We start from the raw sequence: 21191 nt of genomic DNA, 5'->3' as shown, positions 1-21191 counted from the left end.
TCATTTCAGAGACTAAGGGTCTCATTACATGAGGGCCCTTTTTTTCTATTCTCTGTGTAAACTCTTGTTTATGCAGGGGTCAGAATTATGAGTTTGGTTACATTTACCACATTATAACACTATCAGATGTTTCTGTTAAACACCTCAACCTTCTCTAAATTTCACTATGTCAAACCAAAATTTGACAGTGGCAAATGTGTATGGTATGGTATGGTATTTACCATGTGGATTTTGGGGCGTTGAACAACAAAATCAACATGTTATTCTTCCCAAAATTCATAAGAGATGCTATTTATTGCACCTAATAAGTAAGATACCCTGGGGTACTGGTATTTGTGAGGTGTAATTAATAGTACCTTATTAATGATCCACTCTAAATCAGGGCCTATATCTGAAGGTAAAACATCAGACCAGTCACACCCGCTTTCATTATCAATTCCACACTCCATTGTGGTCAGCTATAACTTGTGCTTATACCCTTCAAGCTACCCATATGACTACAGTTGGCACTTTTTGGCCCTAGTTTCACATTCAAACTCTAAAAATCCATAACTCTGGTTTCCCTCATTTCATTTTTTGTCATTTTAGGTATTAAAATTAACTATATATCTTTAAACTGTTTTGGATTTTTTTTTCTGTTATGTTTTGAATTTATTACTGTTTTTGTACTCCATAAACGATTTAGGTACTACCTCCAAATTTAGCTGTATGCTCTGTGCCATTACTAACAGAGGGCTCAGTTCAGGTTAATTTACTTACTTTCAAGGGTTTTGGTTATACTTCAGGTGGCTGCCTGACCTCTGCCAACCCTCCCTCAATTAGTATCCCAATTTCTTACATTAGTGTTCTTTAATAATATCTAGGATTTATGTTTTGCAATTACCACTCAGTGACTTAATTTAAAATAATAATCTGATTTGACATCAAAATCAACTTTTTGACTTTTGATTGGTCTCTTATTTTTCCTACATTTAATTCTTACATCCCTATTTTGTACTTATGATTTTTCTAAAAAGAAAGGTAATCTGAGCAGCATTGAGAGCCTCAAAATGGCAGAGCTGAGGCAGTGGTGAATGGAAAGAGGGCTAAAGCTTGCAAATGGGTTCAAGAAAGTGAAGTAAAAGATAGCCCCCAGACCATGAGACAAAAAACATCTGGTATGGTCCACCAAACTGGAGCAAGAGGATTTTTGTTGTCATAGGCAAAAAACAAATTATACATGTGCACCATGACATAGGCCTGCCTCACAGATTGCACCCAAAGTGCTACCCTCATAGAGGTGAAAGGCCACTGCCTTTATGAGGAGTTAAGCAGCACAATTGTAGTGGTGGCATCATACCCTATAGTAATCATTAGTAGTGAACATGTCCTTTTCACTTCTGCCACTAGAATGAGGCCCAGAATGTGTACCACACTGTAAGTGATACAGTAAATAACAAAGCATAGCATAACTCCCAGACTGCCACTGCAGACAGGTAGAGGGTGTTTTAAACTGTTAACTTGACTTTGCTATTTAAACTCAGCAAAACCCAAACCTTCTTTTTCATATTTATAAGTCACCCCTAAGGTAGGCCTAATGAGCACTAAAGGTAGGGCACATTATATTAAAAAGAAGGACATATGCTTTTACATGTATTGCCAGTAAAAACCTTGCATTGTCCTTTTAGAAAGGATAGTAGCCTCATTGGTGAGTATAGAGTTGCACACTGACAACTCAGCTGTAAGTATTAAAATGTACTCCATATCTTTAGCTTGGTAACTTCGAAATTACACTAATAAAGCTGGGACTTCAAGGTATCAAAAGAATCATCACATTAAACCTGAGTTGTTGATCAAGTAAAATTTGATGTAACTATTTTACAAAAAGAAACTTTAGAACACTGTTACTTTGTTGCCCAAAGATTTCCACTAATTGTTTCTGTTGCTCTCCTTGGAATAGCTGAGAACAAATCTCAGTTAAAGGAACTAAGGACCTGCTGCAGGAACAAATATGACCTCCTTCTGGCAGGATTGATGAGTGGCTGTGAGCAAAAAAAATGAGAGCTTCAAAGAAGAGGCTACCTTTGAAAGGAAAATAGTAGTCACACTAAGAAGGGGCTGCTGTTGTGTTTTTACAGACAGGCTGGCCTCTTGGGCAGAGAGAGAAAAGCCTTTGTCAAACCACTTTTTCAAGAAGAATGTTGTTCTCAGGTAGCCATCTGTTGGATGTGCTACAGAGCTCTACACACAAAGAAGGGTCCAGTCATGTTGGGAGTGGGTAGAATGGTACACCCTGGGATAGCTGGGAACCACACTTCAAAGGAAGTGGTCATTAGGCAGAAGGAGACCTGGTAGCCCATTGGCTAAGTGGAAGATAAGACCCCAATATTTATAGCGGATATAAAAGTGGCACCAAGATGTCAGATAACTTCTGTATTGGAAGAAGGACCAAAGAAGGGCTGCCCCACAAAGAGAGGCTGCACCAAATTCTGTACAATACCTGCTGCATCCGAGGACTGCAAAAGAGAAGACTGCAGTGTCCAACTCATGGACAAGCTGTACCACGAGTACTAGGCAGAATGAGTCCAGCACCAAAAAGCCTGAATCCTGCTAGGCACTGAGGTGCACCCTGGGAGGCCAAGTCCTGACACTCACAAGTTGTTCCCCAAGTCTGCTAGATCCAGGAGAGTTGTTAAAGTGTGCTTTAGTCGCCCTGCAAGGAAGTTATCACAGGTTAAAGGAAACTGCTGGAGTTGCTGTAACTGAAGATCAGTAAACCAGTTGCAATTCGACCAGTGCAGGACTTCACCATGGCGGTCTAACCTAAGATTCGGAACTTGACTGGATAGTCAAAAAGTCAACAGCTAACTGTCCCCTAGACCTGATTGGTTCTTGAAACTGGCTCCTTATCAGCGCTCAAAACGTTCAAAAGTGCCCATACAGTTGTCTTCAACCCTAAACTGTTTTTGTGGTAGATTACAAATATTTATTACATTAAGTGAAAAGCAGTGCTATTGTTTATTTAGAAATTCATATCACCGGAACCCTCCCGTGAATTTTTATAGTTGAGGTGTCTATTTAAAAATAAAAATATAAACTAATCATAGAAATTGGTGTCTGATTTTTATTTGGACGTATTTTCTAATTATGTGCAGTTTTTTTGTACTACTTAGTGCTTCACACTTCTAGAAGCAAAACTCGGAACCCCAAACATGAAACACCACAAAGTTCACTCCTTCAGGTTTGCTCTTGTGATATAGACGCCTTCCCAACATTAATTTAGCAGAGTAGCAAATAATTCAGTTCTAGGTTGAAGAAAAATTAAAGAGTCTTATTAGAAAATCACAAAATTTAAGTGGTACAGAGTGTAAGATAAATGCCCAAGTGTAAAATATATATATATTTTTTAATTATTTTAACAAATGAAAAAGTACAATTGTGTTCCCAAATTGCATGATTATACAGTTATTTTCATGTACCAGTACTAATTATTCACATGTCTTTTGCGTTCATAGCAGTGTAATTGCTATTGATACATTGAACTAAAATTGTTTGGAAACATTGTGTACACGGAGAAACAATAAAGAGGCATAACAAAAAATAGTTGAGAAAAGACTAAAAATAGAGAGAAAGAGAAAGAGAGGAGGGGTCGAGATCGAGGAAGTTGCATGCGGGGGGTGAGGGGGGAGCCACCCGCATCTCCCGTCAACAGAGCCCACAACAGTAACTGGAGCAGTGCAACATATGCTCCCATAGTAGTTTCGGCACGGAGCAATCGAGGGTGGCACGACGACCACGCAGGGTCAGGGGAGGGCGCAGGAGGGAGAGGGAGGCGGGGAGGGGCAGCTAAGAAGGGGAAACAAGGGTCGGTCTTCGGCAGTCAGCACGATTTTATTCTTCCCCACCTTAGGTTTAATTTATTTGTTCTAGTATATCTGTATCTTATTGTGCACCGCATCTCACAGCCCTGATGTCTCTGTTGATTCAGCTATTTCCTGCTGAATTCCATCTTTACTGCGAATTCTGGAATAACTGTCTGTGCCAGCGTTGTGAGTATGTTCTGTGAGTTGTCTGATGTTGCCTGTCAAGTCTCAGGGGGGTCGTTTATCATCTTTGCTTTCCAAGGTTATCACAAAGGAGTTCCAGGTTTCTACGCCCTTGACTTGGACCCCTTTTTCCTGGAGTGATTGCAGTGTTTGTGCTTCTGCTTTTGCCCAGCCTAACAGCTCGTCTTGCCACTGACGGGTACTCAGCGCATTGGGCGCTTTCCAATGCATTGTTATTGGACGCCTATACAGCACTAGTGCCAATGCTATGCATCTATGTGTCTGCTTCCGTCCTTTGGGTCTATCTCCGATTCCTAACAAGCATAGCTCCGGCTTGGAGGACAATGGAGTATCCATCCACTCAGTTAACAAAGTTATTATATCATTCCATGCATGCAAAATTGGAGGGCATTCCCATGTCATGTGGAAAAAGGTGGCTTCTGTGACTCCGCATCTGGGACACCTCTGTGGCGTTTGGGGAAACATGCGTGCCAATCGGTGTGGTGACATATATGTTTGGTGTACATAATTGAACTGGGTATAAAGAAGTTGGGGGTTATGTGGCACTTCATAGATCATTGTCATAGCCTGGGTCCATGCGTGCTGCGAGAGCGGTGCAGCAAATACCTGATCCCATCTATTTTTTGCTTGTTCCTTCCCGTGTTCGATATGTGTAGTCAGGATTTTATATATTCTCTATACATTTATCGGGGCATCTATGCTATCTACTAAATCATGTAGTATAGGGGCCGCTTTAGGTTCATTATTTCCACAATTCCATGTTGAGCGTACTAAGTGTCGTACTGCGCCAAACGCTATAAAGCTCCCTTGTCCCAGGTTGTGGGTGCTGGCCAATGCCTCATATGTTAGAAGGTGCCCTTCGCCGTAGATATCACCCACTGTTTGCATGCCTTTCTCGGGCCATGTAATCAGGCCTAGCTTTTCTGCTATCTTTTCGATTTTCGGAATGGCCAAGAGTGGGATCTTAGGGGAATAGTAGTTTCTTGTTCCCAGATAGTGCAAATCGGCTCCAGACCCAATAGGCAGTGTTTAGTAAAATGTTTTGTGTGTGCCGTGAGCCGTCTCGGTCCAGCAGATAATATAGTATGTTAGTATGACCTAAGTCCGTGTGTACCGTCTGTGCCTCTTCACTCATAGGATTAACCAAGCCATTTAGGCACCCATTGCAATTGGGCGGATGCATTATACAGTTCAAATCGTGGTGCCCCAAGTCCTTCCAGTGTAAGTGGTTGATGTATTTTCGTTAGAGCAACGCGTCGGTGACCGCTGCCCCACACTAAGTCTATCAGTATGCTATTCAGTATTTTGAAAAAGGAGGTGGGAAGTACCAGTGGTAGCGCCATAAAGAAATGCAGTAGACGCGGTAATACAATCATCTTCGCTATGGCCACCCTTCCCATGGGAGAAAGTGGAAGCGAACACCAGAAAGATAGAGAGCCCCTGAAGGATCTAATCACCTGTCCTAGGTTGCCCTCTTCGAGGTCCTGGGGGTCGTGGTACACATTTATTCCTAAATATTTAAAAGTGGTGTGACACCATTTCAGGTCCCCCGGAATGGAGGTTAAACGGTGTGTTTCTGGTACCGCACGCATGGGGAATAGGCAGGATTTTGACCAGTTCACTTTTAATCCGGACACTGCACCAAATTGATCCAGCAGTCCTAGCAAGTCAGGTAGGGATTCTGTGTGGTTTCATAGGAATATTAGTGTGTCATCTGCGTACAGTGACACTATACGATGTGAGCGCCCATCCAAAATGCCCCATTTCAGAGCGAATGTGCTTAGCCGGGCAGCTAATCGTTCAATAGCAAGAGCGAACAGTAGTGGGGATAATGGGCAGCCCTGTCTGGTGCCTCTTTCGATACTGAACTTCTCGGATATAGTATCGCCTGTCTTAACTCTCGCTGTTGGTTTAGAGTATAAAACCCTAGCCCAGCTGATGGATGTCTTTCCGAATCCCATTTGGTTAAGAGTTTCTATCAGGAAGGGCCATCCTAGCGTATCAAACGCTTTTTCAATATCTAGTGATACTGCTACATGTTTGTATTCGCCCTCTGGGGTATTTGCCATGAGGCGTAGAAGATTCTGTATGTTGATAAAAGTATTGCGGCCAGGTATGAAACCAGACTGGTCTTGGTGGACCAGGTCCGGCAGCCAAGGGAGCAGGCGATTTGCTAAGATTTTACCGAGCAATTTCCAATCTGTGTTCAACAACGATAGTGGTCTGTTTGAGCGAACATCCAGTGGGTCATGACCTGGTTTAGGTAGTACCACTATTAACGCCTCACATAGGGTGTCTGGTAATTGACCTCGTTCTAAGGACTCAGATAGCATTTCTAAGTATGGTGCTAATGTTTGTGCGGAGAATGTGCTATAATACTCTATAGGAATGCCATCGCTACCTGGTGCTTTGCCATGTGCTATTTGTTGCAAGGCCTGTTGTATCTCTGCAAGATCTATTGGTTTCACCAGGTCTCCCACCTGTGTGACAGTTAGGCGATTTAATTGTATCCCTCTGAAGAACTCACTTAACTGTTCTAATGAGGGAGGGGGCTGAGCCTTTTATAACTTGCTATAATATTCTCTGAAGGCGTTGTTTATTTCCTCTTGGGTGTTTACTATTATCCCTGTGTCGAGGCGGATGGCCCCTATAGGAGAATTCCGTCATTCATTCTTTAGCAGCCATGCCAGAAGTCTCCCTGATCTATCCCCCTCCGCATGTATGCGGGCCAGGTAGTGGCAGTAATCGTATTGCCTAAGGCGCCGATCCACTTCATTCTACTGTACTCGTAGTCTAGCGAGCTCCGCGTCAGCTATTGTGCCTTCTGCGATTTGCACTCTGCAGTGCGAATGTCCTGTTCATACTTGCGGAGCTCTTGCGTCAGTGTTTGTCGTACTCCCACTGTCATTGATATACATGTGCCCCCTTATTACCACCTTATGTGTATCCCGTTCATTTGCTCTGGAGCTCGTTGTCCCGTTGTTTAAAATAAGAGGTGATGTGTGTGGCTATTTCTTTTCTGAATGGCGGACCTTGCAGCAAGCTTGGTTGGAGACGCAATGTTGGCATGCAACTGCGTGGTCTGCCCCATTTAATGTGTGCTATAAGTGGACAGTGACCTGAGATTACCCTTGCGGTATATTCTGCGCCTGTGAATCTGTGCATCAGATCTTGCAAGCTGAGTATTAAATCTATACAGGTGTATACGAGATGCACAGGGGAGTGGTAAGAGTACTCCCTTTCTAGAGGATTTTAGATGCCTCCATAAGTCTATCAGACGGCGTTCTGTTATCCAGGATTGTAGTATCTGTGAGTTTTTCCATACTGGGGTGGCTACTAATGGGGGGGTGTAACCTATCCATATCTACTTGTGGAACACAGTTCATGTCCCCTCCCCAAATACTAGGTGTAGTTAGGACATTTGATAGGTGTCAGATAGTGTTTTGTAGGAATTTGCCCTGTTTAACATTTGGAACATATAACCCATTAATCACTAGGGGCTCGCCGTCCAGCGAGCCTTCTAGTTGTGTAAACCTGCCTTCTTTGCCTGTTATGCTGCGCTTCATTGTGTATGGGACCCCTGGGGCTCTCCAAATCGGTACTCCTCTTGCAAAAGTCGATGTCCCAGAACTGTATATTAGTCCCGCCTATCTCCCCTCTATCTGTTTGATATCTTCTGGTGTGACATGTGTTTCTTGCAGTATGGCTATATGTATGCGATGGCGTTTTAGATATGCATATATCCTATTTCATTTAGTCATACCTGCCATACCTTTCACATTCCAAGTTAGTATGTTATATATGGGTTCCTTGTGCGTTATATTTTGTTACATTGTCTCTTCCCGTCAATCACACCCGCAGAGCTAGAGCTCCGATCCCCCCACCGCCGCCCAGCCCCCCCCCCAGCGCGTGCTCCAATAACCCCTCGTACGGCGTCGCGATCTTTTATGTAGGATAATAGTGACCATAGGAAAGCGGGATAGACCCCACCAATAGAAAAGAAGAGTAAGAGAATCGACTGAGGATAGTAAAAAGTATATATTGGACAAGTGGAGGTCGGGCACCTTGGTGGCCCACCTCCATGATGCTTTTTCCCTGCGCAGCCCTAGATGAAATCGTGTTATCCAACACTGGCATTTCTGCAGCTTTCAGAGTCAGCGCCAGGTCGGTCCACATCGAGGAATGTCCATGTTTGTCTGTTTCTGCACCCAGTAGGGGGGGATACGCCCCCGGCTCTTTCAGGGCGGGCGATCTCGCTCAAGACAACGTGAGTAAGTTCTCATATTTCGTCTGCCAGACATGGAGTAGGGTCGGGGCCTCCCATCAACAGGGAGAGGGAGGAGATGGATCCACTGTGTAGCGAGCTGCTGTCGTTGAGGTCTGCTTCGCTTTTAGTGTCCAATTGCGAATGTCCGAATGTGCTAGCAAATGTGCTAGTTTCTTTTAAAACTTGCGCCTGGTCGGCCGCCATCTGTGACTTTGTTGGATGTGCCGTTGTGCTTTTCTTTTTCTTTCTCCAGGAGCTTGGCGTAATCCATTCTTCCTTTGCTGTGTCATCTTTGGATGAGTCAACCAGGCCCTTGGCATGTATCCATGTCCATGCATCTTCTGGAGTAGGGAGCATAAGAGTCTTTTCATCAATTATTATTCGGAGGCGAGCTGGGAACACGAGTGAGTAAGTAATTTTGTGTTTGCGTAACAGTTGTTTGATTTTGACATACAATGCTCTTTTACGTTGTACTTCCATTGTATAGTCTGGATAGGCTGTTACGTTACTGTTCTCCAAACTGACTGTACCTGAGGTTCTGAAGTATTGTAGGACTTGATCCCTGTCTCTGTAGTTTAGGAATCGTGCTATCAGAGGTCGGGGTGGAGCGCCTGGTCGCGGGGGTCTACCAGGAATGCTATATGCTCTTTCTATCACTGGTGCTTTGGTGGTGTCCTGTATTTTCATTATGTCTTTCAGAGAAGTCCTCTAAGAAATTCTCAGCTTTGGGTGACTCTGTTTGTTCTGGAATACCCAGGATTCTGATGTTATTGCGCCTGGAGCGACCCTTTGCGTCCTCGGCCCTGCGCTGCAGTTGCGTCAGTTCCATTTCCATTTGTTGAATTTTAGTTTTCATACTTGTGACCTCCGGCTTGACAGTTTTTAGTGCCAATTCTGTGTTGACGACCCTATCCGTTAGCTTGCGATGGTCCGCATGGAGTAGTGTGACCTCCATGACCGCAGCATCAATTTTACCCTCAAGTGAGGAATCCATTATCGCTTGTAAAAGTTTATCAAATTGCAGGGAGTGTGTACGCAGTGTTTCGCTCACCTGAAGAAGTGTTGTGATCTGCGTGTCAGAGTTACTCGCGCCGGATGGGATACCACCGTCCAAGTGGGTCCCCGGTTTGACCATTGTGTCCTATAGTGATAGTCCCTGCTGATCTACACACTGGTATTGTATTTGGCCAGGATTGCCAGAGGCCGCAGAGCGCGTTAATGGGTTAGAGTTATTCACGTCTGAGTGACCCCTCAGGCACAAGTGACTGGGGAGCCTGTGCATGCTTCTGTAGTTGAGCCTTCACCGCAGGCTCCAAGGATCCAATTTAATGTTGTTCCGTGTGTTTTCAAGTGATAAGTCTGCTAAGGAAACTCTTTTTCCGCTGTAGTAGTTTAGTGTAAGCTTGATTCGCCGGTTGGGGGATTGGGGAGCGTTTTACGAATATCCTAGGGGTTCCAGGGAACCAGTACCGCAGACTGCTCCATTTATATGTTCATTGCCTTTTGGAGTGATGGTTTACACATCTTCAGCTTGTGATCCTAGTGTGTCATCTCCGTGTGGGCCTCCTGCCCAATAGTTCACCTTTGTGCTGAATTTGTACAGTGCCTGGTTCAACATTCAGTCACAGAAGGAGTTTCGGTTTATCCTCTCATGTTTTACTGCAGTGTTTTTTGGGAAAGCAGATAAGGAAGATCCGTCAGCTTATATGTTTTCTACACAGACCTTTCGTATTTTTCAAAAGTAGTGCCTCAGAGAGACTGGTAGAGCCCTTCTTACTTCTTATCTTGCTTCCTTTACCATTTTACGCTTTTATTACTTGTTGTTTTCCGTTGTGTTAATTTATTATTATGTCCCCCCTTTTCTTTTCCTATTGATCCTCCACGCTTTTATTTTTTTTTATTTTTATTTATTTATAATTTTATGCAAACAACATATAACATAAAATAAAATGCCACCTTGGTCCTTGCAGTAATGGATCAGTCAGCTACTTTGATCTATCTTCGGCTCTCCAAGCTCCCCACGTCTCAGTAACTCTTATGAATCAGGCCGGGGAAGCCAAAAAACATTGCAGAATTTCCATATAGTAGGATGCCCCAGCCGAAAGGGTCCATCGGGTCGTCAAGTCCAAAGTCAGGACCAAACAGATGTGGCAGATAGCAGTAAAAATAAAAAAAAATAAAAGAAGACAAAAACTTCAAAAAATAAAGGAGAGAGAAGGCCGGGAACTCAGCAACCATTCTGTACAACCTTATCCCATTGTAGAGTGAATAGCACTCATCACCTCAGCATACCCATCCGCAGCAGGTTCTTTAGACAGACGCAGATTCAAGATAAGATCTAAGCGGTGCCCAGATGTCACGTGGCCTGGAGCCAACCGGAGTCAGCTCCCAGTAATTTGTTAATTGTTCCTGGCAAAAAGCGGCATCCCGCAGCCAATCTGATATTTGAGGAGACCGGGCCCGGCCCCAACAGATTGCCACCCTGCGCTTAGCTAGCAATAACATCATGCCAACCAGACACCGCACTGAAGCCTGCACCTTATTCACCCCTCCCAGCAGCGCCATCAAGGGAGATGGAGGAATCTCCAGCCCAATCATCTCAGAAAGTATACAAAAGACCCTTCCCCAATAGGCACATACTGCCGGACAGGTCCACGCCAAGTGCATAAAATCGGCAGCAGGGGCCCGGCATCTTGCACAGGTATCATCCTTTCCCAGCCCCATAGCACATAGACTTCTGGGGGTGTAGTACAGACGGTGTAAAAACTTAAAATGTATAAGGCGTAATCTATAGTTCGGTGACAGCTCCTTCATATGCGTACAGCACATCCTCCAAACATCTTCTGCGATGTCCTCCCCCACATCTTCCGCCCATTTCATCCTTACAGATAGCCCCGTCCCCTCTCCCCGCCCCTGAGTGCTGCTATACAGCTTAGTGATTAGCCTCTCAGGCGTCCGCACACTCCACAACACTTCCAACCCGCGGCAAGAGAGCGCGCGCAGCATAGCGCATATCCTTAACACGTAGAACCGGTGGAGAGCAGTGGCCGGTCTATCCCCCAGGATCTCCTCCGGGGACATCAGCCTGTCATCAACAAACCAATTATCGAGGGTTATCAAATCAAATTCCCGTAAAAAGCTCTGCAGCCGCGAGTCCTGAAACATCACCTCATCTCCCGCCGCCACCACTTGCATAGACGGTGCAAACGGCACATCTATCCCTGAACGCTTCAGCAAACCCGACAAGGCCGGGACCGTGGAGGCCACCGTGTCAATGCCCTGAGGGCGAGCCCTGTCCAGACTGCCCAGCACTCGCTCGAGCCCATCCGGCCACACCGCATCGCTCTAGGGGGCCAGGTGTGGCAGGTAGCGTATCGGATTGATCCAGTAATAGGCAAACAAAGCCTGCGCGCAGAGATAATAGTGCTCCAGATCAGGGGCCGCAAGACCACCCAGCTCAAATGGCAGAACCAGTGTTTTCCAAGCTATGCGAGGCTGACCACCCGCCCATACCAATCGGATCAGCGTGGAACGAATGCGCTGCAAAAAACCAGCTGTAAGCACCAGCGGGAGGTTGAGAAACAGATACAAAAACTTGGGCAGCACAAGCATCTTAGCCACCGCAATCCGTCCAGTCAAGGACAATGGCAAGGAGCGCCATGCCGTGACTCTATTGTCCAGCCAGGCCATGGCCCTACCATAGTTGGCAAGCCAGAGCGTGCTACATCACAGCTCAACCAAATGCCCAGATATTTGACAGGGCCGCCCGCCCACATAATAGGGTAGTGGGACCGACACTCCGCCGTTCCAGACATCAGAGGCAGCACAACCGACTTAGACCAATTTATCGCCACTCCAGATATGTCTCCGAACCTGACAATTTCATCCAGCAGCACATCAAGGTTTCGCACGGGATCTCGTACATAAATCGCCACATCATCAGCGTACATAGAGATCAGGATCACTCTCTGGCGGAACGGCAGCCCCCGCTCACTGTGGTGCTGTCTCATAAATGCTGCCAGCGGCTCCATTGCAATCGCAAAAAGCAATGGTGACAGGGGACAGCCCTGCCTAGTTCCACGCGCCACCTGGAAAGGCTCTGACACGCATCCGTTCACCCTCAAGCGAGCCACTTGCTGTGAATATAGCAAGCGTATCCAATTCACAAAGCGACAACTCATCCCCACTCTCTCCAGAAGCGCAAACAGATATTGCCACAGCAGTGAGTCGAACGCCTTAGTAGCGTCTAAAAACACCGCCACAGCCCCATCATCGACGGGGACTGAGCCCGCAACAGCAAAGAATGTACGTAAGTTTTGTGCCGTGGACCGCCCCGGTATGAACCCCGACTGATACGGCAGCACTAGTTTCGTCATAAGAGGCTGCAGTCACATCATGATCATTTTGGCTAATATCTTATTATCGATATTAATCATCGACAGGGGCCGGTACGAATCGCAGCTAGTTGCAGCCTTCCCAGGCTTGAGAATCGTAACAATGAGCACCTCGCGCAAAGAGGCCGGGAGCACTCCATTCCGCAATGCATCATCATAAACCTCCAGTAGATAGGGCTTCAAAATGTCTGCAAACTCTTTGTAAAATACCGAAGTCAATCCATCCAGCCCAGGGGCCTTGTCTCCAGGGATGCTCCGAATAGCAGCCTTCACCTCTTCTATAGTAAAGGGAGCATCGAAATTCTCCCTGTGTACCCTGTCAAACCAGAGGAGGCTAATATCAGAGAAATATCCCTGAATCACCTCCATAGACACCGCCGAGAGAGCAGAATAAAGATCCTGGAAAAAGGTAGTAAAGACCTTCAGAACCTCAGACGTATCCGCCACTCGCTCCCCACTCAAATCATCCATTTCAATCACATAGCCGCTAGCCCACGGCCTGCGAAATAGATTCGCCAAAGTGCGTCCGGCTCTATCACCCTCTGCATATCGCCTGGCCGGTGCAAATTTCCCCAAGAAATGTACTTCTCTCAAGGAAGCCTCTTCATACGCGGAGGCCGCAGCCCTCAAAGCCGCTAATGTGGTTCCGGACCAGTCCAGCACCAGTCTAGCCTCTAGATCCGTAATCCGGCCTTCTAACTCAGTCAGCTCCCGACGTAACGCGCGCAGCACGCCGTGTTGCTTAGAAATGCATATCCCGTGAACAACTACCTTAAAGGCTTCCCACAATGTACCAGCCGAACTCACCGTGCCAACATTTTGTTCAAAATAAAGATTGATATCGCTGCGCAGTTCCTCACGGAACGACTCGTCTCTGAGTGCCCCAGGCAGCAGCCTCCACATATAGGACTGAGCAGGTCCGCCGGGTATCTCTAGCTCCACACGCACCGGGGCATGGTCAGACAATTTGTGCGCCATGTGATCGACCGAGCAGGTCCATAAAGCCACATCTCGAGAGCCCATCCAACGGTCAAGACGCGACCAACTATTGTGCACATAGTTAACACACGTGCCTTCTCGTCTAGCAGGGTGTTTCATCCGCCATAAATCTACCAGTGACTCATCCGAGCCGAGCTTTCCCTATCCAGAATGGGATCAAGGATCCCATTGAAGTCTCCTCCCCAAAGCACAGTTCCTCCCCCCAGAGACTCGATCAGTCGCCAGACCTCGCTAAAGAACTCAGGGTCATCCGAATTAGGCCCGTACACCGACACGAGGTGACACGCCCTATCCATCAGCACTCCGCTAAGCAGAACATACCACCTCAATGGGTCAACAATCACCCTGCGAGTGCGCCACTGCAATCTTTTGCGTACCAGAATCGCCACGCCTCTAGCATAACTCGAATATACAGACCCGTGGCATTCCCCAATCCATCCCACCTTTAAATAATGTAAGGTAGTCTCCACCAGGTGTGTCTCCTGTAGCATGCATATATCTATATTCTGCCTCTTGACATATGCCGACATAAGGCGCACCTTCCGTCTAGCATTCAAGCCACGCACATTCCATGTTAAGCAGCGAATCAGAGACTCTCTCATCTGTGTCATCTGTTCTCCTCAGTGGGCATACAATGCAATTCCATCACTCCTCCATCCCGGCCAATCTCCCAAAACCACAGAACACTGAAAGAAAAACAGAAAAGTACACAATGCAACAACCCCAAAGACCCACTCCCCCCCACCCACACAGACCTCCCAAACAGGTCAATGACATATCCCTCCCCCCATAAACCACAATTACCCAAATATGCAAGTAAAGGGGACTCATCCAGAGGGCAGAGGCTAGCCGCCCAACCCGCCTAGTATCAGGCAGGGAGGGCAGGCGGGGGCCCAGCACAAAATGAGTGTCTTCAGGACGAGCGGCACAAAAAGAAATGCATCTCACAACTAGTTACAGCGGCGTCTCTTCTGCTGAAAAAACTAAAATAATCAGGGACGATCAGTCATTATCGCTCAGCGACTCTCGTTCCGCGAGACTTGGCATATCTTGCCGCCAGTTTCGGGTCCGTAAAAAACTGTAGAGACCCACCATGTTGCACCTTTAGTTTCGCCGGGTATATGAGCGAGAACCTAGCTGCAGTTTGGGCCAGCGAGCGCTTCGCCGGCAAGAACGTCCTGCGCGCCGCCTGCACGCCAGGAGTGTAGTCTGTAAAAAAGTTCAATTCTGTGTTTTTATATATCACGGGGTGGCGCTCCCTGGCCAGTCGCAGAATCGTGTCCCGGTCTCGATAGTTTAGAAGCCGAATAATGATGGGACGCGGTGAAGCTCCAGGCGGGGGCCGCGGCCCCAGCGATCTATGCGCCCTCTCCCCTACCAGCAAACGGGACAGCTGGCCGGGGAACAGTTCAGACAACATCTCCTCCACAAAATCCTCCATTCTGCCCATGTCCGTGGTCTCAGGGAGCCCCATTAACCTGAGGTTGTTCCGACGCGGTCAGGCCTCCAAATCTTCGTTCTTTGCCCGGATGACCTCCAGCACCCTCTCCATGCGCAGCAATTGGTCACTCTCACCTCGATGCATGTCTTCCAAGCCAGAGGTACGCGCTTCCAACTGGTCAAGGCAGGCGTTGTGCTCGTCCACCCGAGTCTTGATACGGTCAAGTTGCTCTGTCACGTGATCTAGCTTCCCATCTATTCCAGCAAGGCTGGTTTTAAGGTCCAGAAACATAGCCTTTACCCAACTATCTGAGTTCTCTTCATCCGTCGCAGGCCCCTCCGGCTGGGATGCGGGTGCACCCCCTTTCCGTCTGCCCCCCTCAAAGGAGAGCTTGGCCTGTCTCTGCTCCGCCATCCCCATCGCTCAACCAGTGGGTCGTTGACAAGTACACTCCGCTGACCCCCCCTGGGGGTCCAGGAGGGGAGGACAGATGTTCAATCCACCTTCACAAAGTCTACCCGGCTCCTGCTAATTAGCTTTATCCAGCATCAGCAGTGCTATGAATCTCGCCAATGTCGGGCCTCTGTGTCAACAGCACTAGTCCAGAACACCACTACACCAGTTCCCACTCCAGACTTTCCCTTCACCGCCACCGCACCTCCGGACCTCGGCCACGATCCCGCCACCTCCACTTGTTCGATCGTCTTTGAGTGTGTCCCCTAGGCCACACCGACCGTCTCACCTCCAGGCCACGTGGTCCAGGCCCTCAAGTCAAGGCCGCGTTCTCCAGATTCGGCAAGAGAGGCCTTCAATCGCGGAGGAGGAAGAGGAAGGTGGGGGAGGGCCTGCGGCTCGACACCACCGCCAATATGGCCCCCCCAGAGCACCCCAATGATCACTGCCTCGGGGCCATGCAGGTCTCCGGGGAAAAAAGCAGGCCAGTCTCACTCAGTGCGGCGGCCGGGAGCACGCCGCGACCTTAAAAGGCCGGCTCGACCCCTCACTCCGCACCGTAACCGCCGGAGCAGAGCCTCACGGAGTGCCAGCCATCTTGCCGCTGGCTAGCTCCGCCCCGCCTCCACGCTTTTCTTTTCCGCTTTGTTTCTGGGAGACCAGTGTTGTCCCCAGCTCCCCGTATCGTCCTGAATACTCGCCAGGAGCAGATATTGTTGCTTACGCTTTATTGGATGTCCCCGGGGCCGTCTCCGCTTGCACACTGTTCACACGGGCTCCACTCCAGCCCACCAGGCCCCACTCGACTTCAATTTCAATTCGGCCCGCCAGGGGCAGCGCCGCGGCGGTCAGATCACAGGCAACCACGGGGACAAGCCACTGTTCCCGCCCGGCGCATCCCAGATTATACCGCGGCCCACCAGACGCCACGCCGTGGGGCCCCGAACCCGGGTGCCCGCGGGGGGATGGTGCCACCGCGCCAACCGCAGCACCGGGGACCCGCCCGGCCTGATATTCTGAAGGCCCACGTCCGTGGCAACCTCAGCGCTCACCTTGTTTCCCGTGCATGTATTCCGGCCTGCTCAACTCCAGGAGCCGGCCGTGCCGCACTCCTGGGGCCACAGACATGACGGTCTTTATTCTTTTTCTTGCTTTTTCAGCCTCCGGAGCACCCCTATCATGAAATGCAGGGAACAGGATAAATGCCGATTGTGGTGGGCTGTGAGCAGAGCTCTTTGTTCAAGCGGCCGCCCCGGCCGCCATCTTGGCCACGCTCAAGTGTAAAATACCTGATCAGGAATCAGAATCATTCTAAGTTCCAATTGAATAACAAAATCATGAGAAATCAGCAGCATTCCTAAAGGACCAGGAAAGTCTTCTGGCTTTCTCCCAGAACCAAGGGGCTGATATATGCAAATGTTGCACATAAAATGAGAGCCAAACTGCAGTATCATGGTGACATGACCTAAGGTAACTAATATTAGACAAATCAGAAAATGAATCATCTTCTGTAGGACCTAAAACACTATCCCATTTCTAAGAAAATTCTGAGCATCTTCGATGTTACTTTGTCATAGGAATTTCAATTAATATGTAAAATGTAGACTATACATCAGTGGATGAGTACTAGTCCAGCAGCGGAACTACAGTGGAAGGACCTTGGGGACTGTCAAAACTGGGAACACTAGAAAGTTAATTCACAATACATGCACATTTAGGAAAATTGATGGTGATGTCATTCATTCTTCTCTCTGCAGAGCTCTGGGGAGAGAAGATGGATGGAGAATGAGATGGTAGAGGGAAGAGACAGGTGTGATCAGCAAACAGCATCCAAATTAATTAAAATTGAGGTTTCAAAACTATGGGGGTTATTACAACTTTGGATGAGGTGTTAATCCGTCCCAAATGTGACGGATATACCACCAGCTGTATTACGAGTTCCATAGGATATAATGGACTCGTAATACCGCTGGTGGTATATCCGTCACTTTACTGTCACTTTTGGGACGGATTACCACCTCCTCCAAAGTTGTAATAACCCCCTATGTGCCCTAACTAAAATGTGTTATTAAACCCATTTCTGTACATTCTTTTAAACTTGTTTTTACAGCAATCAAACTAGTTAATTATTACAGCAATTAATCCATTATTAAATCACTATTGAACAACATAGTTCATGAAAATAACAAAGATTTTTCAATCCCATTAAGTACCCAGAGTTTGAGGGGGTGTTGCCAAGCGTCCAACATGGCGGAGGTCTGATCTAGCGGCTCCGGACCCGGGTCGTATCATCTACCCGAGATCCGTCCCCAACTTCATGAAGAAGCTGCACAACTCACCGTAGTGGATCGGAGAGATACCTGGATGCTGTGAGGCCCGGATTCAGAGCAACAGTGCCTGTGAGGGGATGGCGAGAGACGGACCGGGCATTGGCGAAGCCTCCTTTCCACCCAATACTTCCTTCTCCCTGCTGCCGAGCCGCCCAGAGCTGAGGAGTGGGCAGCGGGAGTGAACTGAAGGCGGATGGGGCATGGCCAGCCCTGAAGGAAACTGGGGATGACGCCCGAAGGCCGTGACACATTGAAGCCACTGACAGAAGCGGGTCACCGGGCGTGCTGTGCTACAGACTACTGGTTCTCCCTGGTGGTGTTGGCGGATGCCTACCCCTAAACCAATGGCCAAGTGAAAGGGCTTGGTGCCACATCTGAAAAGAATTGCTTATGGGGCCTGGCTGGGGCCTGCTGCTTGACGCGGCCCACTGTGGGCAAGACGGAAACTGCAGAGGAGCCTGAAGACAGCTCAGCAGTGGTGGCATGATCCAGAGACCATACTGATTATGAGGCTGACCCCCAAAGAAGCAACAAAATGAGTGCACTGTGTGTATTGAATTGAAGATGGGATATGCGGGCCACCCTACGGTAAGGAATCAATGATAAGGTGCTGTTTTGCGGGGTGACACGGTGGCGGAGACAAGAAGCAGTGACTGGGGGCGGGAGGACCTGAATGACCTCGGGGTGGCCCCAGTTTAGTCCTGGCAATGAGATGCTGGGCGAGGCGGCAGCTGGCAGGGATTAGTGGGATGCTAGAAATGACCAGATCCGCCTGCCCAGGGAGCGCGCCAAGGCTCTGTCTGACCGGTCCATCCATACCCTGAGGGAACTATGGAGGCACCGGGATCCATCCTATGCCACCAGAATCCAGGCAAAGGTGACAGATCCCATGTACACCTCAAGGAGGTAAGCATCTGGAGCATTGAGTGTGCCTCCCTGACCTTACGGTGACAATTCTTCGTCAAAATGGGGCACGACAAAACTAAACCCCCTCGGCTGGATGAATATGAACAGCTTCACTCCCCACCCTTGCAAGCCTCGATTTCCTCCACACCACCTGAATGTGCCCCCCCCACAAGAGCAGAGACATGAGGGGAAAAGCTATATCCTATCTTACCTGAAATACATGACTCCAGAGAAATTATGTAACAGAAACTTGGCACTATCACCACGGACCTCAATTTGCTGAAAGATGGCCAGCACAATTTGGCAGACGGAGTCAAATCGGTGGAATAAACATTGGTCACCTTGGCTCAGGCACAGGCAGAGCACATCTCCATGTTGAAGCAACTGCGCAAACAAGTGGAACAACTTCAAGACCAAGCTGAGGATGCAGAGGATAGTGGGCATGCCGGAAGGTACTGAGGAAGATCGTCCAACACAATACATCAAGACCTGCTTACAATCAAAAGTGGGGCCTGAGGATCTGTCTGCCCTCTTCACAGTAGAACGGGTGCACTGTGTGCCTGCCAAGAGACTCATCCTCGGGGCCCGCCGTGGCCAATAGTGGCGAAAATACTGAATTATAGAGACAGAGACATGTCACTTCGGACCGAGTGGGAACGTGCGGAGATACCAGTGGATGACTCCAGAGTATCTCTCTATCCAGATTACATGATGTTGGTCCAGCGTCGCCAGGCTTCCTTCCAAGAAGTTAAGAAACACCACAGAGCACACAGCCTTGTATACGCATTGATCTTTCCTGCAAAGTTGAAAGCGATATATCAACGAAGTTCTCATATTTTTGACTCTCCAATGGCGTCCAGAGAATGGTTAGATCAAAGTTTTCAAGGAATGCGGAGTGACCAACAACAGGAGTTTATATCACAGAACTCTGGCCGCCAGATTCAGCACGCCCGTCGTAAACAAGACACTGTGCACAATGGAGGAGGAGGCCCATTCCCAAGGCAGGCATGTAAGAGTCAACTGAAGGCCATCTAACTTGCTACTACTCTGCGGGACCTGCATCGCGGGTCCGGCACGTAATCCTCCATGGTTGGGCACCCAGATATTGAAACTGAGGGCAGTGTGGCATTGTTCCCAAAACAATGTTGCAAGCAGAGTCTTTGTCGTGGATGCAGATTGTCAGTTCCTGGAGGGTCCAGTCGCAATACCCGTGGCCAAGAGATGAAGAAGAGATTGCAGAGGAGTCCTTCTGGAATCTTGCAAGCTGGTGTACTTTCAAAGCAAAAGTAGAAGTGTTGGTGAATAACTCCCACAGTACATTTGTTTGGCTTTTTACTTTAGAGACCTTAAGTAGTATTCACCATCACGTCCGCCTTAGTTTCAAAGATAGATATGCTTGCTCAGTTTGAGGAATAGATCTTGCAAGGAATAGTCAGACACCCCCAACTGTCATCCACAAACTGGAAGGAATTGGATTTAGCACCATAAGTGCGTTGATGGCACATGAAAGACATGTTTTCTTGAGCTTCGAGTAGCTACTGAAAGAAGGCATTAGTTTAGGTTCACTTGGCAATTATGCAGGATTAGTCATGAGGACAGAGACATGAACGGGTAAAAAAAGCTTATGGTAGGTGTGCTTTCCAAGGGATATTGCACAGGTAGAATGCAGATAGTAAAGGTAGTATACATGCACATCATCTACACCTGTAGATTCAAACCCATTTGTGCCCCATGGGCATTGAAGGACAATGACATGTATGGTCAGTGTTTAACCTGCTTGTTATGTTCATCCTCCATCATAACCTAGTAGATTTTAATTTTTCTATATGATAAATGCATTACAGTCACATCACTGCACATAAAAATGGCTGGGACAATTGCTACCTTCTCATGGACTACCCTTTGTGCCAAACAGTAACTTTCTTCATTGTTTATGACATCCTCTTTAGGGAACTTTGTGAAAATTCCCCAGCATGTCTGCCTTAGTTTCAAAGGTAGATATGCTCGCTCAATTTGAGGCATAGGCCTCACAAGGAATACCTGGAAACCACCAACTTGCATCCACAAACTGAAAGGAGTTGGATATAGCACAGTGAGTGTGCTAAATGTGCATGAAAAACATGTCTTCCTGTGCTTCATATGGCTGCCATGGGAGCCATTAGTAAAGGTTCCTTCTCCAATGTTCCGAAAGGAGGCGGTTACTTGACAGGTGGTAAAGTGAAGTCAAACGTATTCCATCTTGTGGCATATAAATGCGATAGGCCCTTGTCTGGCAGTGGTAAGTTGATGTGAGTGCAGTGACTGGTTGGATTGGGCCTGAGGCTGGTGGTATGAAAGTGTTGTGTGTTGTTTCTG

General features: G+C 47.8%; 1 protein-coding gene across 1 annotated transcript in view; it reads left to right on the top strand.

The window, feature by feature from the left end:
* LOC138286994 (putative olfactory receptor 8G3) overlaps positions 1-158 on the top strand; it is a 40531-nt gene extending 40373 nt beyond the window's left edge. The window contains exon 3 of the mRNA XM_069227357.1: positions 77-158. Within this exon, the coding sequence (XP_069083458.1) occupies positions 77-158 (82 nt within the window). The remainder of the gene's footprint in view (positions 1-76) is intronic.
* Positions 159-21191: the final 21033 nt, after the last annotated feature.

The sequence above is a fragment of the Pleurodeles waltl genome, chromosome 4_1, assembly GCF_031143425.1.
Source record: "Pleurodeles waltl isolate 20211129_DDA chromosome 4_1, aPleWal1.hap1.20221129, whole genome shotgun sequence".
Taxonomy (NCBI): domain Eukaryota; kingdom Metazoa; phylum Chordata; class Amphibia; order Caudata; family Salamandridae; genus Pleurodeles; species Pleurodeles waltl.
This window is presented reverse-complemented; position numbering and strand designations above follow the sequence as displayed.